The 13,195-nt window shown below is 47.1% G+C and overlaps 1 protein-coding gene across 1 annotated transcript in view; it reads right to left on the bottom strand.

Moving 5' to 3' along the window:
- Positions 1-739: 739 nt before the first annotated feature.
- The window catches only part of LOC310786631 (B-cell receptor CD22), a gene marked incomplete at both ends in the record, with an annotated part of 32,041 nt that continues 19,585 nt past the window's right edge, over positions 740-13,195 (bottom strand). Inside the window, 6 exon segments of the mRNA XM_083647870.1 lie at positions 740-784; positions 786-843; positions 1,443-1,576; positions 1,843-1,929; positions 4,007-4,055; positions 4,859-4,940. Coding sequence (XP_083503996.1) covers positions 740-784; positions 786-843; positions 1,443-1,576; positions 1,843-1,929; positions 4,007-4,055; positions 4,859-4,940 — 455 coding nt within the window.

Raw genomic sequence — 13,195 nt, 5'->3', positions numbered from 1 at the left:
TCTCTGGTAGTCGGGCGAATGGGAGAAAAGTGATTGGTTCTCTTGAGGAGGGCTGATGTGTTGCTCAGCTAATGAGAAGAGGGGGAAATTACAGTCATTAGAATAAAATGACAAGAGTGAAGTACAATAGAATTAATAGCACACATTAATGGTTTAAAACACAGTAGAATAGAGTAATAACTTTTCCCCCCTACCGTTACCAATACTAGAAGAAAATGTATATACTTTGTGACGTTCATTGTTCAAATTTGGCTGATGGCTTATTAACATAGGTTCCTGTGGTGTGATGAACTCAAAATGCATATTTATTTTGGGTTTCAAGTGTCTTTAAGTAATAATCTCTTACACACACACACACACACACACACACACACACACACACACACACACACACACACACACACACACACACACACACACACACACATAGGTTGCAACAGTAAAACTATTAGAGGCCTACAGTATGCATGATAAGATCAAAGGAATGATTCCAAGTATTGGATTTTGTTTTGCAGTCTTGTCAGTTTTGCTGATGTACTGACACAACATTGTTGAATGGATGTATGGTTGCAGACTGCAGAGGTATCTGGCTGTTGTCAGATGAAAACCCTTCATCACCAAACAGTCAATTTGTGAAACTCGTGCGACTTGTCAAAAAATGACAGTCATGAGGTTTTCATATGACAACAATAGTATACCAGTCGCAAAGTGTCCTACCTGAGGGGCATCCTGCTCTCTCTCAGTGGGGAGGCTGGGCCAGTAAAGTGTAAACAACTTTGGAGGAAATCCTTCGGTTCTTTATTGCCACCCAGAGGCAGGTGGGTGACCTGCACCTGATCCACACTGAACCAACAACAATCAACAACAAGCAACAACATAAATGAACTGGACTTCTGTGCCTGTGTATGTATCGATCTGTGTTTGTATCTGCATGGTCTCCCTCTCTCTACTGTCTCTCTCTTTCAAACATCATCCAGATTGCTCCAGAATAATTTTTGGGGTCAACTTTTTTTCCTTTTTTTTCAAAGAAGAGTACAAATTGAAAAGGAGAAAAGCCAAGGAGCGGAGAGGAGAGAAAGAAGACAGGAGAAGGGAGCAAGAGGAGGAGGAGGGAAGGAGCGGAGAACAGGGAAGGAACAAAAGGGGGAAGGCGATGACAGGAGGAGAGAAAAGAAGGAGGCGAGAGGGAGACGGGATGAGATCGCTGATGTAGACGTTGTGAAGTTTCTGACACGCGAGACATGAAACAGGACACTGCTGCTGTGGTCAATGGCCATGTAGCTGAGGGAGACAGATGATGAGTGGCAGATGGAGACAGACAGATGTGGAGAGAGAGAGTTACAGAATACAACAGAAAGAGAAAGAGGGAAGGAGATCAGGTATATAGAGGAAAGAAATAGGAATAGAGAGAGACAGAGGCAGAGAGAGGAGGGGGAGTCCACCTTTGTGTCTTGGAGTAATGGACAGTGATGTAGTTGGGGGCGGGGCTGCGGCTTCCGGCTTCTGTGATTGGTGGAGCATCCTTCAGGGGAACGATGGCAGGGTGGGAGCTGTCACTCTCCTCCTCTGGCTCCTCCTGCACACACACACACACACACACACACACACACACACACACACACATACATACATACACAAGCGCGCGCACACACGCGCACACACACACACACACACACACACACACACACACACACACACACACACACACACACAGGTGCAGATCTCAAATTAAGAAAGTGAGATTATGTGTAATGTGGTATTTAATGTAGCATGTAAGTATCTCTGATATCTTTGATGTGTGTGTGTGTGCATGCACACGTGCGTGCGTGTGTGTGTGCGTACTGGTATGTCGGACATCTTGCCCGTTCTCAGTGGCAAGGTCTGCTGGGCTGACTCATAGAACAAGGTGTCAGCTATCAGTGACGGACGCTGGGGTCACACACACACACACACACACACACACACACACACACACACACACACACACACACACACACACACACACACACACACACACACACACACACACACACACACACACACACACACACACACAGTAGGGGTAAGAGTGAATGTACAGTGAGGATTGTTAATATTCTGTAACAGACAGGACAACAATCATGGATGACTATGGAAACTTTCAGGAGATGAGATCCTGGCTGACTTAGGCCATGTTCAGACTAGGAGTCCAAATCTGATTTGTGAACTTTAGTGACCTATTAATGATTCTATCCAGATTGGTTTTATGAGTCTGGACGCTCCAAGTCTGATTTGTGTCACTTGTCCCAAACCACATATGGAGGTCTGGACAGACAGATCCGACTTGAAAATCAGATTTGTGGCAGTACGGACACACTCCCAAATTCAAGATTCAAGATTCAAGATTTTTATTGTCACTCCATGGTACAAGTACCACGTGTGAAATTCTTGTGCAGTGGACTCCGTTTACGACATAGTACAAATAGGCAACAGCAATAAGTAATAGGCAATAAGAAATAGGCATCAATAAGCAATAAGACAGCAATAAGGCAATAAGAAATAGGCATCTTATAAGCAATAAGACAAGTCGGTGGCTTATACGACAGTGGCATATTCATTGCACATAGGTGCACATGTCATGTGCATACGTTAGACGTGTTCAGACATTCCAAATTCGACGTTTTATACATACATGTGCAAATAGCATGTACCTTATTAAACATACACTTAAATTTACAATTAAACGTTAGGCACCTTATTAAACATACACTTAAATTTACAATTAAACGTTAGGCATCCGTAATAGTAGCAGCTGCAGTACGGTACTGCGGTACGACTACTGCACTATTTGTGCATATTTAGGAGTCTCGTGGCCTGCGGGAAGAAACTGTTCCTCAAGCGATTTGTGCGTGTTTTTGGAACCCTGTATCTCCTCCCTGAGGGTAGCCGGGAGAACAGGCTGTTGTGGGGATGGTTTGTGTCTTTGATGATCTTCAGGGACCTCCTGAGGCACCGCTGGTTATACAGTTCGTGCAGTTCTGGCAACTCGTCTCCTGTTACGTGCTGGGCCGCGCGCCTCACCCTCCGTAGCGCCCTGCGGTCCATGGTGGTACAGTTCCCGTACCAGGCGGTGAAGCAGCCAGTCAGCAGGCTTTCAATGGTGCCTCTGTAGAAGTCCCTGAGGATTTCTTTCCTTAGCCCAAACTTCTTCAGGCGCCTGAGTCCGTGTATTCGCTGTTGGGCCTTTTTGACAACAGTGGCGGTGTGGCCGGCCCAGGTCAGGTCCTGGTGGATGTTGACTCCCAGGTACTTGAAGCTGTCCACCCTTTCCACCACTGTGCCGTTGATGGTGATTGGGGGGTGTGTGCCCCCCCCTCTCCTGTAGTCCACAATGATCTCCTTGGTCTTGGAGACGTTCAGAGAGAGGTGGTTGTCCTGGCACCATTGTTCCAGGACCCTCACCTCCTCTCTGTAGGCCGTCTCGTCGCCCCCCGAGATCAGCCCCACGACTGCTGTGTCGTCTGCAAACTTCACGATGGTGTTTGAAGTTTGAGTCGCCACGCAGTCGTGGGTGTAGAGGTCGTACCAGAAGGGGCTGGAGACGCACCCCTGGGGTGCTCCTATGCTGATGGTCAGCGGGGAGGAGGTGAGGTTGCCCACCCTCACCACCTGGCGGCGGTCTGTCAGGAAGTCCAGGATCCAGTCGCACATCGCTGTGTTTAGTCCCAGGTCCCTGAGTTTGCTTACCAGCCTGGAGGGTACTATGGTGTTGAATGCTGAGCTGTAGTCCACGAACAGCATTCTCACATAGGTGTCCTTCCCCTCCAGGTGGGAATCAGATTTGGGAAACCAATCAAGATAATGATTAATGACTTCATCAGCAAATCAGATTTGCCTGTAATGTGAACATGGCCTTAGTGTTAAAAGAAAAGTATCACAGTGTTTTTTGAATTGTCAGCAAAAAGCTATGCCAAAAAAAAGAGAGAGCTGGAGCAACAGGAACAATTAATAGAAGCAATCGCTTTACCTTCTTTACATCTTCTGCTGACTCCATGTCTACTCTGTGCATGTTCTTACTGTGGAGAGACACAGAGGGCAGTTATTATTCCTGTTACTCAGTGACTACTGATACCATGAAATGGATGTGAATGAACAAATAAACTGATGGTATTGTACACTACACTGTGCGTTCTATACAGACCCACAAAACTATTCAATACACTGATGCCGAGCTGAAAAAACAGCTAAAATTAAGACAAAAAGCTGTACTCACAGGGACGTAGGAAGGGGGGGGACACAGGAGACATGTCCCGTCCTCCCCACACACTTGATCTCTTACTAAGTGGCAGCAGTGTAGAAGTGAGTAACTAAACTAATAACCATAACAGCACAAATAATTGACAAAAATCTCTAAATATAAATATACAGTATTTATCCGAATGAGAAAATAGAGGAAATGTGATGGTTAAAACTGAATAATGACATCACAACAGTCTAATCCGAATGTTAATTTAAAATGTGATATCCCTCTAAATCTGGCTTCAAACGGCCAACATTTTAGAAAAACATTTAAAAAAAAAATTGGCGGAGACCTTCGGTCACCACCTGAGGATGTGGGCCTGTACAAAATGTGTCCCCTCCACCTTTGAAATCAAAGCTACTTCCATGTGTACTCAGTACTGTATCCTGCTGACCTCAACAACCAGAGTAAGCTGTAAGAATTGGGGCAAAAAGTGTGGCTCACATGCTTTATTGGGCCATGCCAGCTTTTAAGATGTGTGGGAGGATAAAGCAAACACATCACAGTGTGCTGTGTGTCTGTAACAGTGTACTTCCTGTCAGTGTCACCTGATCACAGTGTACCTCCTGTCAGTGTCACCTGATCATGATGGCCACGGTGAGGGTGATGAGCCCAGCAGACACACCCACCGCCGACGCCAAGGCTATTACCTTCAGACGACCTGCCAATGAGAGACTAGGGTAAAGATTATCATCAGCATGACTGGAAACATGAAGGAGAAGACATCATACAGGACAAGACAGAGAGAAAAGATTAGACGCCTCAAGTGAAATAAAGCAAGCGTTAGAGAAGTAGGCTAGTCGTAAAAACCGAAAAAGGAAACGGGAAGGATAGAGAAAGTGAAAAGGAGAAGAGGGGAGGAGAGACATAAATACAGAGAGAGCGAGACAGACACATAGGTCAAAATTAATAGTGTCGCAGTCACGGGTCGAGCCGCTTCTGCATCATCTCTTGCAGATGTCTAGACTTGGGTCTTGTGTTTCCAATTCCGATTTCCAAACCGAACTCCAGTCCTGCAGTTGTCTAGACGTCAGAGTAGTTTTCCACAACACCTCATCACCTCCTCCGCTCCTCTCATAGTGAGAGTGCCTTACATGAGTCACCGTGACTCACAGAAAGAAGGTCAACATTCATGAGACAGTCTACAACCAGGACCAGACCAGGTCCCTCCTGCTGTGAGACAGTCTACAACCAAGACCAGACCAGGTCCCTCCTGCTGTGAGACAGTCTACAACCAGGACCAGACCAGGTCCCTCCTGCTGTGAGACAGTCTACAACCAAGACCAGACCAGGTCCCTCCTGCTGTGAGACAGTCTACAACCAGGACCAGACCAGGTCCCTCCTGCTGTGAGACAGTCTACAACCAGGACCAGACCAGGTCCCTCCTGCTGTGAGACAGTCTACAACCAGGACCAGACCGGGTCCCTCCTGCTGTGAGACAGTCTACAACCAGGACCAGACCGGATACCTCCTGCTGTGAGACAGTCTACAACCAGGACCAGACCGGATACCTCCTGCTGCGAGACAGTCTACAACCAGGACCAGACCAGGTCCCTCCTGCTGTGAGACAGTCTACAACCAGGACCAGACCAGGTCCCTCCTGCTGTGAGACAGTCTACAACCAGGACCAGACCAGGTCCCTCCTGCTGTGAGACAGTCTACAACCAGGACCAGACCGGGTCCCTCCTGCTGTGAGACAGTCTACAACCAGGACCAGACCAGGTCCCTCCTGCTGTGAGACAGTCTACAACCAGGACCAGACCGGATACCTCCTGCTGTGAGACAGTCTACAACCAGGACCAGACCAGGCCCCTCCTGCTGTGAGACAGTCTACAACTAGGACCAGACCGGGTCCCTCCTGCTGTGAGACAGTCTACAACCAGGACCAGACCAGGTCCCTCCTGATGTGAGACAGTCTACAACCAGGACCAGACCGGGTCCCTCCTGCTGTGAGACAGTCTACAACCAGGACCAGACCAGGTCCCTCCTGCTGTGAGACAGTCTACAACCAGGACCAGACCAGGTCCCTCCTGCTGTGAGACAGTCTACAACCAGGACCAGACCGGGTCCCTCCTGCTGTGAGACAGTCTACAACCAGGACCAGACCAGGTCCCTCCTGCTGTGAGACAGTCTACAACCAGGACCAGACCAGGTCCCTCCTGCTGTGAGACAGTCTACAACCAGGACCAGACCGGATACCTCCTGCTGTGAGACAGTCTACAACCAGGACCAGACCAGGTCCCTCCTGCTGTGAGACAGTCTACAACTAGGACCAGACCGGGTCCCTCCTGCTGTGAGACAGTCTACAACCAGGACCAGACCAGGTCCCTCCTGATGTGAGGACCAGACCAGGTCCCTCCTGCTGTGAGACAGTCTACAACCAGGACCAGACCAGGTCCCTCCTGCTGTGAGACAGTCTACAACCAGGACCAGACCGGATACCTCCTGCTGTGAGACAGTCTACAACCAGGACCAGACCGGATACCTCCTGCTGTGAGACAGTCTACAACCAGGACCAGACCAGGTCCCTCCTGCTGTGAGACAGTCTACAACCAGGACCATACCGGATACCTCCTGCTGTGAGACAGTCTACAACCAGGACCATACCGGATACCTCCTGCTGTGAGACAGTCTACAACCAGGACCAGACCGGATACCTCCTGCTGTGAGACAGTCTACAACCAGGACCAGACCAGGTCCCTCCTGCTGTGAGACAGTCTACAACCAGGACCAGACCGGGTCCCTCTTGCTGTGAGACAGTCTACAACCAGGACCAGACCAGGTCCCTCCTGCTGTGAGACAGTCTACAACCAGGACCAGACCAGGTCCCTCCTGCTGTGAGACAGTCTACAACTAGGACCAGACCGGGTCCCTCCTGCTGTGAGACAGTCTACAACCAGGACCAGACCAGGTCCCTCCTGCTGTGAGACAGTCTACAACCAGGACCAGACCAGGTCCCTCCTGCTGTGAGACAGTCTACAACCAGGACCAGACCAGGTCCCTCCTGCTGTGAGACAGTCTACAACCAGGACCAGACCGGATACCTCCTGCTGTGAGACAGTCTACAACCAGGACCAGACCAGGTCCCTCCTGCTGTGAGACAGTCTACAACCAGGACCAGACCGGGTCCCTCCTGCTGTGAGACAGTCTACAACCAGGACCAGACCAGGTCCCTCCTGCTGTGAGACAGTCTACAACCAGGACCAGACCGGATACCTCCTGCTGTGAGACAGTCTACAACCAGGACCAGACCAGGTCCCTCCTGCTGTGAGACAGTCTACAACTAGGACCAGACCGGGTCCCTCCTGCTGTGAGACAGTCTACAACCAGGACCAGACCAGGTCCCTCCTGCTGTGAGACAGTCTACAACCAGGACCAGACCAGGTCCCTCCTGCTGTGAGACAGTCTACAACCAGGACCAGACCAGGTCCCTCCTGATGTGAGACAGTCTACAACCAGGACCAGACCAGGTCCCTTCTGCTGCGAGACAGTCTACAACCAGGACCAGACCGGGTCCCTCCTGCTGCGAGACAGTCTACAACCAGGACCAGACCAGGTCCCTCCTGCTGTGAGACAGTCTACAACCAGGACCAGACCAGGTCCCTCCTGATGTGAGACAGTCTACAACCAGGACCAGACCGGGTCCCTCCTGCTGTGAGACAGTCTACAACCAGGACCAGACCAGGTCCCTCCTGCTGTGAGACAGTCTACAACCAGGACCAGACCAGGTCCCTCCTGCTGTGAGACAGTCTACAACCAGGACCAGACCGGATACCTCCTGCTGTGAGACAGTCTACAACCAGGACCAGACCGGGTCCCTCCTGCTGTGAGACAGTCTACAACCAGGACCAGACCAGGTCCCTCCTGCTGTGAGACAGTCTACAACCAGGACCAGACCAGGTCCCTTCTGCTGCGAGACAGTCTACAACCAGGACCATACCGGATACCTCCTGCTGTGAGACAGTCTACAACCAGGACCATACCGGATACCTCCTGCTGTGAGACAGTCTACAACCAGGACCATACCGGATACCTCCTGCTGTGAGACAGTCTACAACCAGGACCATACCGGATACCTCCTGCTGTGAGACAGTCTACAACCAGGACCAGACCAGGTCCCTTCTGCTGCGAGACAGTCTACAACCAGGACCAGACCGGGTCCCTCCTGCTGCGATAACGGGAGATATTTCACGACAGGATCTGATGTGAAATATCTCTTCTGTTATCATCTTAGATGAGCACTTGGGAACCTTGATTCCATTCACAGCTTTTTGTGTAATTTGTCTGAGATAATGATACAAATAGATGTAGAAACGGAGAGAGGGCAAGTATGTCACTAAGTATATATATATGTCACACTTCTTATAAGTGTGACATATATCTAGGGGAAAAAGCAAAAAGATTATCAAACAATCCACTAGTCTAGGGTGCCAGGGAACACTTGCAGCCAGCAGAGGTCAACCATTCAAGCAGAAGGCTTCCAGTACCTTCGACACCTTGACAACCTCTAAGGTGTCATCACTTGTTTTCTTCAAGGTTGCTCTGCTGTCCTACAATAAAGCTTCTTATAGGCTAGAGAGCCTCAATCTCCTGCCTGCTTGCTAGAGGCTTTAAATACAGTTATAATAGAGAGCCGCAGTAATGAGTCCGGAAATCATCGATGCTAACAGCCCTGGTTCTTCACAGTTTTCGCCTATGGGAGTTTTGAATGGGTTTTTGGCGCGATGCTTCTAATAATCTCTCTGGGCAACGCTGGCTTAATCAAACGCGAACCAGTGTTTAGTAATATCATCTTCACACACGAGGACCACTTTTACGAGTTTTGAAGCTTTTACTTGCCGTTAAAAGGACGGCTAGCTAGCAAACGGCTAAATGAGACTACACTTTTGAGTCGATGGAGATATATACGTCAATAACGTCACCACTTCAAAGGGCGAACACGGAAATTCTCTTTCCCTCACCTGGTTCAGCCCGTTCAGCCCGGGGTAATCAGTGCACACATCAACAACAGTCCAGGTTGAGTGCTGACGTGACGTGGAAGCCTATGCGACATTGTGTAGTTCTGGATTAGCTTAGCTCGAGCATTTTACTTCTAGGGCTCGCATTTACGCTTCAAAACTCATGAAAGTGGTCCTCATGTGTGAAGATTATCCGACGGAACTCTGGTTCGCGTTTGATTAATCTTGCGTTGCCCAGAGACCGTATTTGAAGCATCGCGGCAAAAACCCATTCAAAAATCCCATAGACAGAAACAGTGTAGAACCAGGAAGTTCGGGACTTCCGCATTCTGCCTACAAAAATACGTCATCCCTGCGGCTCTCTATTAGGGCTGGGTATTGGCAAGGATCTCACGATACGATACGTATCGCGATATATTGCGATGCGATGCATATTGCGATATATTGCGATATTCTACAGAATTTACTCAAAATTAAATAATAGAGCTAAAGATACAACACACTGTGTACCACCCAGGTAGTGTAATAATATGTACATCACTTTATACTGATAAGTTAGTGGACAAATTTTGTCAAAATTGAGTTGCCCTGGATTGAGTTGTTACTGAACGCATCGATATGGGAAATATCGATACAGTATCGATTAAGGGTGGGAATCACCAGATGCAGAGGCCTGGCATGGTATGGCCTGCAAAAAAAAAAATATATATATATATATATATTTTTTAATATCGCGATACTTGGCGTCCAAGTATCGATACAGTATCGGGAAATAAAATATCGCGATATATTGCCGTATTGATTATATTGCCCAGCCCTAGTTCTAATCCACATGTTCAGAAGAATAAATGCCCCTTTTGCTGCTATCCACTGCTGATTGATATAACACAATTAGTCATTGAACCTATTATGCATGAAAGCTTTTACATCTTCTCAGAGCCGGTCGGCCCTATACAGCACACTACGCAGGCTGCGTAAGGCCCCCAAAGCAGAAAAAGGCCCCGCCCCCACAGATTGTGCAAAATAAATTGCGTTGATCAGAAGTGACAACTAATCTATCGTTCCATTGCAACACCAGTGCACACAGGCAGCAAGCCTGCTGCCATTTTGGCCTGGAAGAGACATTTCTGATTGGCAGTCACGGTCCTGTGCTGTATGTTTCAACCCTTCTTGCTTTCAACACTCTTTGGCAGTTTGTACGCAAGCACCCTCGCCTTCCCCAAACAAGTGTTTGTTTAGCATCCATGGAGACAGTACACGTTTGCTCTCTGAAATAGGAAGCATGTTTATCCCTCTGGCCATGAAAAAAAGAAAAGAAGCAGCGTCAAACTGAAGTGCGCCAACAGCAGTCAGGTAGGCAAGACGTGTTGCACGCACACTGTTGTTGTTGTTGTTGTTATCAGTGACTGACTAACTCAGGGGTGGGCAATTATTTTTCATGGGGGGCCACATGAGAAACCCAGATTGTTGCCGGGGGCCGAACAAATATTGTCATGCCGTAACCAATGGATGGGTAACTTTGATGATAGAGAGGGCCACAAAAAATGTCCTCACTACCAGGTTTAGCTGAGGGCCGAACGGCGCCAGCGCGAAAAATTTGATGCATTTGAAGCCAGGTTTAGAGGAATAACTCATTTTAAATTAACAGTTGTGATGTCATTATTCAGTCTTAACCACCAATATTTGATCCTTTTCTCACTCACTCCTATGTCACCACCTGCTCTCAGGGCTTGAAATTAACTTTTTTGACCACCTGCCAATATGGCTGCTAGATTTTTAGCAGCAATTGAAGTTACCAGCCAATTAGAATTTCCACTAGCTGAAATGTTTTTCTTGAAATAAATCAGAATATGAGTGGGTTAATTTAAGCATAAGTATCTAGTTGTGTTTCCATTACACTCAGAAATGCGCAAAATCTAAATATCGCAATATAAATTGGGCAATGGAAACAGGTAAATTTCGAAAAACCTCCCAAATATCGCAAAAAGTTTTTGCGCTCTCATGAGGTGGTTTTTCAGACGTGTCGATATAGCAGTTTATCGCAAAAGTGGAATGGAAACACATTTTTCGCATTTGCATGTCATGTGACCCATCTTCTCCTTTGGAAAAGGAGCGGAAAATGAAAGGAAAATGAGGGAGAAAGGGTTCGATAAGCCGTGGCAAAACCTCCGCAGCAAGTGGAAAACTTTTAAGCAACGCTACCTAGCAGAAAGACGAGTGTTGTGCAAAAGCGGAGCTGGGGAAAATAGATCATGTTTAATGACAGAAATCGCTCCATGGTGACAGGCTGCCTGTCTGTGTGCGCGCAGTTGTAGGCTACCTTTTTTCCTCTGCCTCTCGCGCGCTCACTGCATTCACCGCAGCCAGCAACATGTTGGGGCAGGGTACGACACTCATTTCTTTTGAATTGATAATCAGGCTCGTTTATATGCGTTGTAACTTCATGTGGTGATTTGCATTGACCATTGGTTGGATTTGAGCATGCAGGGGACGGGATTTGGGGCAGATCCCCGTGCGTAATCACTGTGGCAGCTGCTGCAACGGGGAATTGCGTTCAGGTGTGTGCGCCGTCACTCAAACTCAACTTCAATGGAAACGCCTACAAGTCGCAATTGTACATTGTCGAAGTTGTAGAAATATCGCAATTATTTTGCGAAAAACTGTAATGGAAACACAGCTAGTAAGTGTCCCGGGATGACCAAAGCCTGTGTTGAGGGTCACACGAACAAAAATGCACTCTTGAAAGCTAAATAAATCCAAAACCAATGAGTTATTTAAATTTCTACTTCAATGTAGCCTTTTAGTCATAAAGATTATTGAAAGATATTCCATATTCCAGACTGAAATGCTATAACAGAAGTGGAGTATTGGCCAGAATATGACATTCAGCGGGTATCTTGCATGTTGCGTTCAGGTGCACTGTGTAAAAATTTTTTTTTTTTTTTTTTTTTTTTTTTGCAATTCCATCGTGCGGCCCGCAGGCCGTATTTTGCCCATGTGTGAGCTAACGTCACGTTAGTTGAGGTGCTAACGCAGCTTGCAATCGCTCTCTCTAGCTCGCTGTAGTCTGTCTGTGTATGTTTGCTAACCTAGTGCATGCTTGTTGTTGTAATGCTAGCCACAGTTTTGTGCAGTGTTCTCTGTGATTAGTTTAAAACGTCAACTTGCAACGGTGTTCATAGACTAGGCTACTATAAACGTGTCACGCATGCACAACAAAATGACACAGCAGCACTAGTATTTATTCAGCAAAATAGACTGGATCACTCCTCATAGATAGATCGACAGACAGACAGACAGACAGACAGACAGACAGACAGACAGACAGACAGACAGACAGCCAGACAGACAGACAGATAGATAGATAATATTCTCAGGGAGAAAATGATCTTCATAGTTGGCGGTGGTGCACTGTGCACACAAAAAAGAAAGACACAATGCAAAATAACAGGAAAACAAACAATAACAAGGCCAAAAACTACATTTACAATAATAAACAAGACAATCTATAGTCTATCAAACTCAGTCAAGATTTAGTTAAAAGTCTACTCTGGACTAATGCAAGATGGAAAGCAAGGTATTGACATTGACTAAATAGCTATTGATTAAATATCAACTTAATGTTGGGCATACTGTAAGCTAATTGCACAGTTGTATATGTTTAATATTTTGAGGTGTACTACTATTTTGAGACAAAGCTGCCTGCAGCCATAGCCTATAGGCTTATGTTTACATTGTATATCCAAAGCTAATTGTGTGAAGACTAAACTAATTACTAGGGCTGTATAGCAAAATAAGCTAATTGCACAGCTATATGTTTAATATTTATTTTACTGTTACTAGTATTTTGAGCCAAAGCTGCCTGTAGCCATACTGTAGCCTATAGGCTTATGTTTACATTGTATATCCAAAGCTAATTGTGTGAAGACTAGACTAATTACTAGGGCTGTGCAATAAA

Source organism: Poromitra crassiceps (genome assembly GCF_964638095.1).
Source record: "Poromitra crassiceps genome assembly, chromosome: 1".
Taxonomy (NCBI): Eukaryota; Metazoa; Chordata; class Actinopteri; order Beryciformes; family Melamphaidae; genus Poromitra; species Poromitra crassiceps.
Note: the sequence above shows the minus strand (reverse complement) of the source record. Positions and strands in the feature narration are given on the sequence as shown.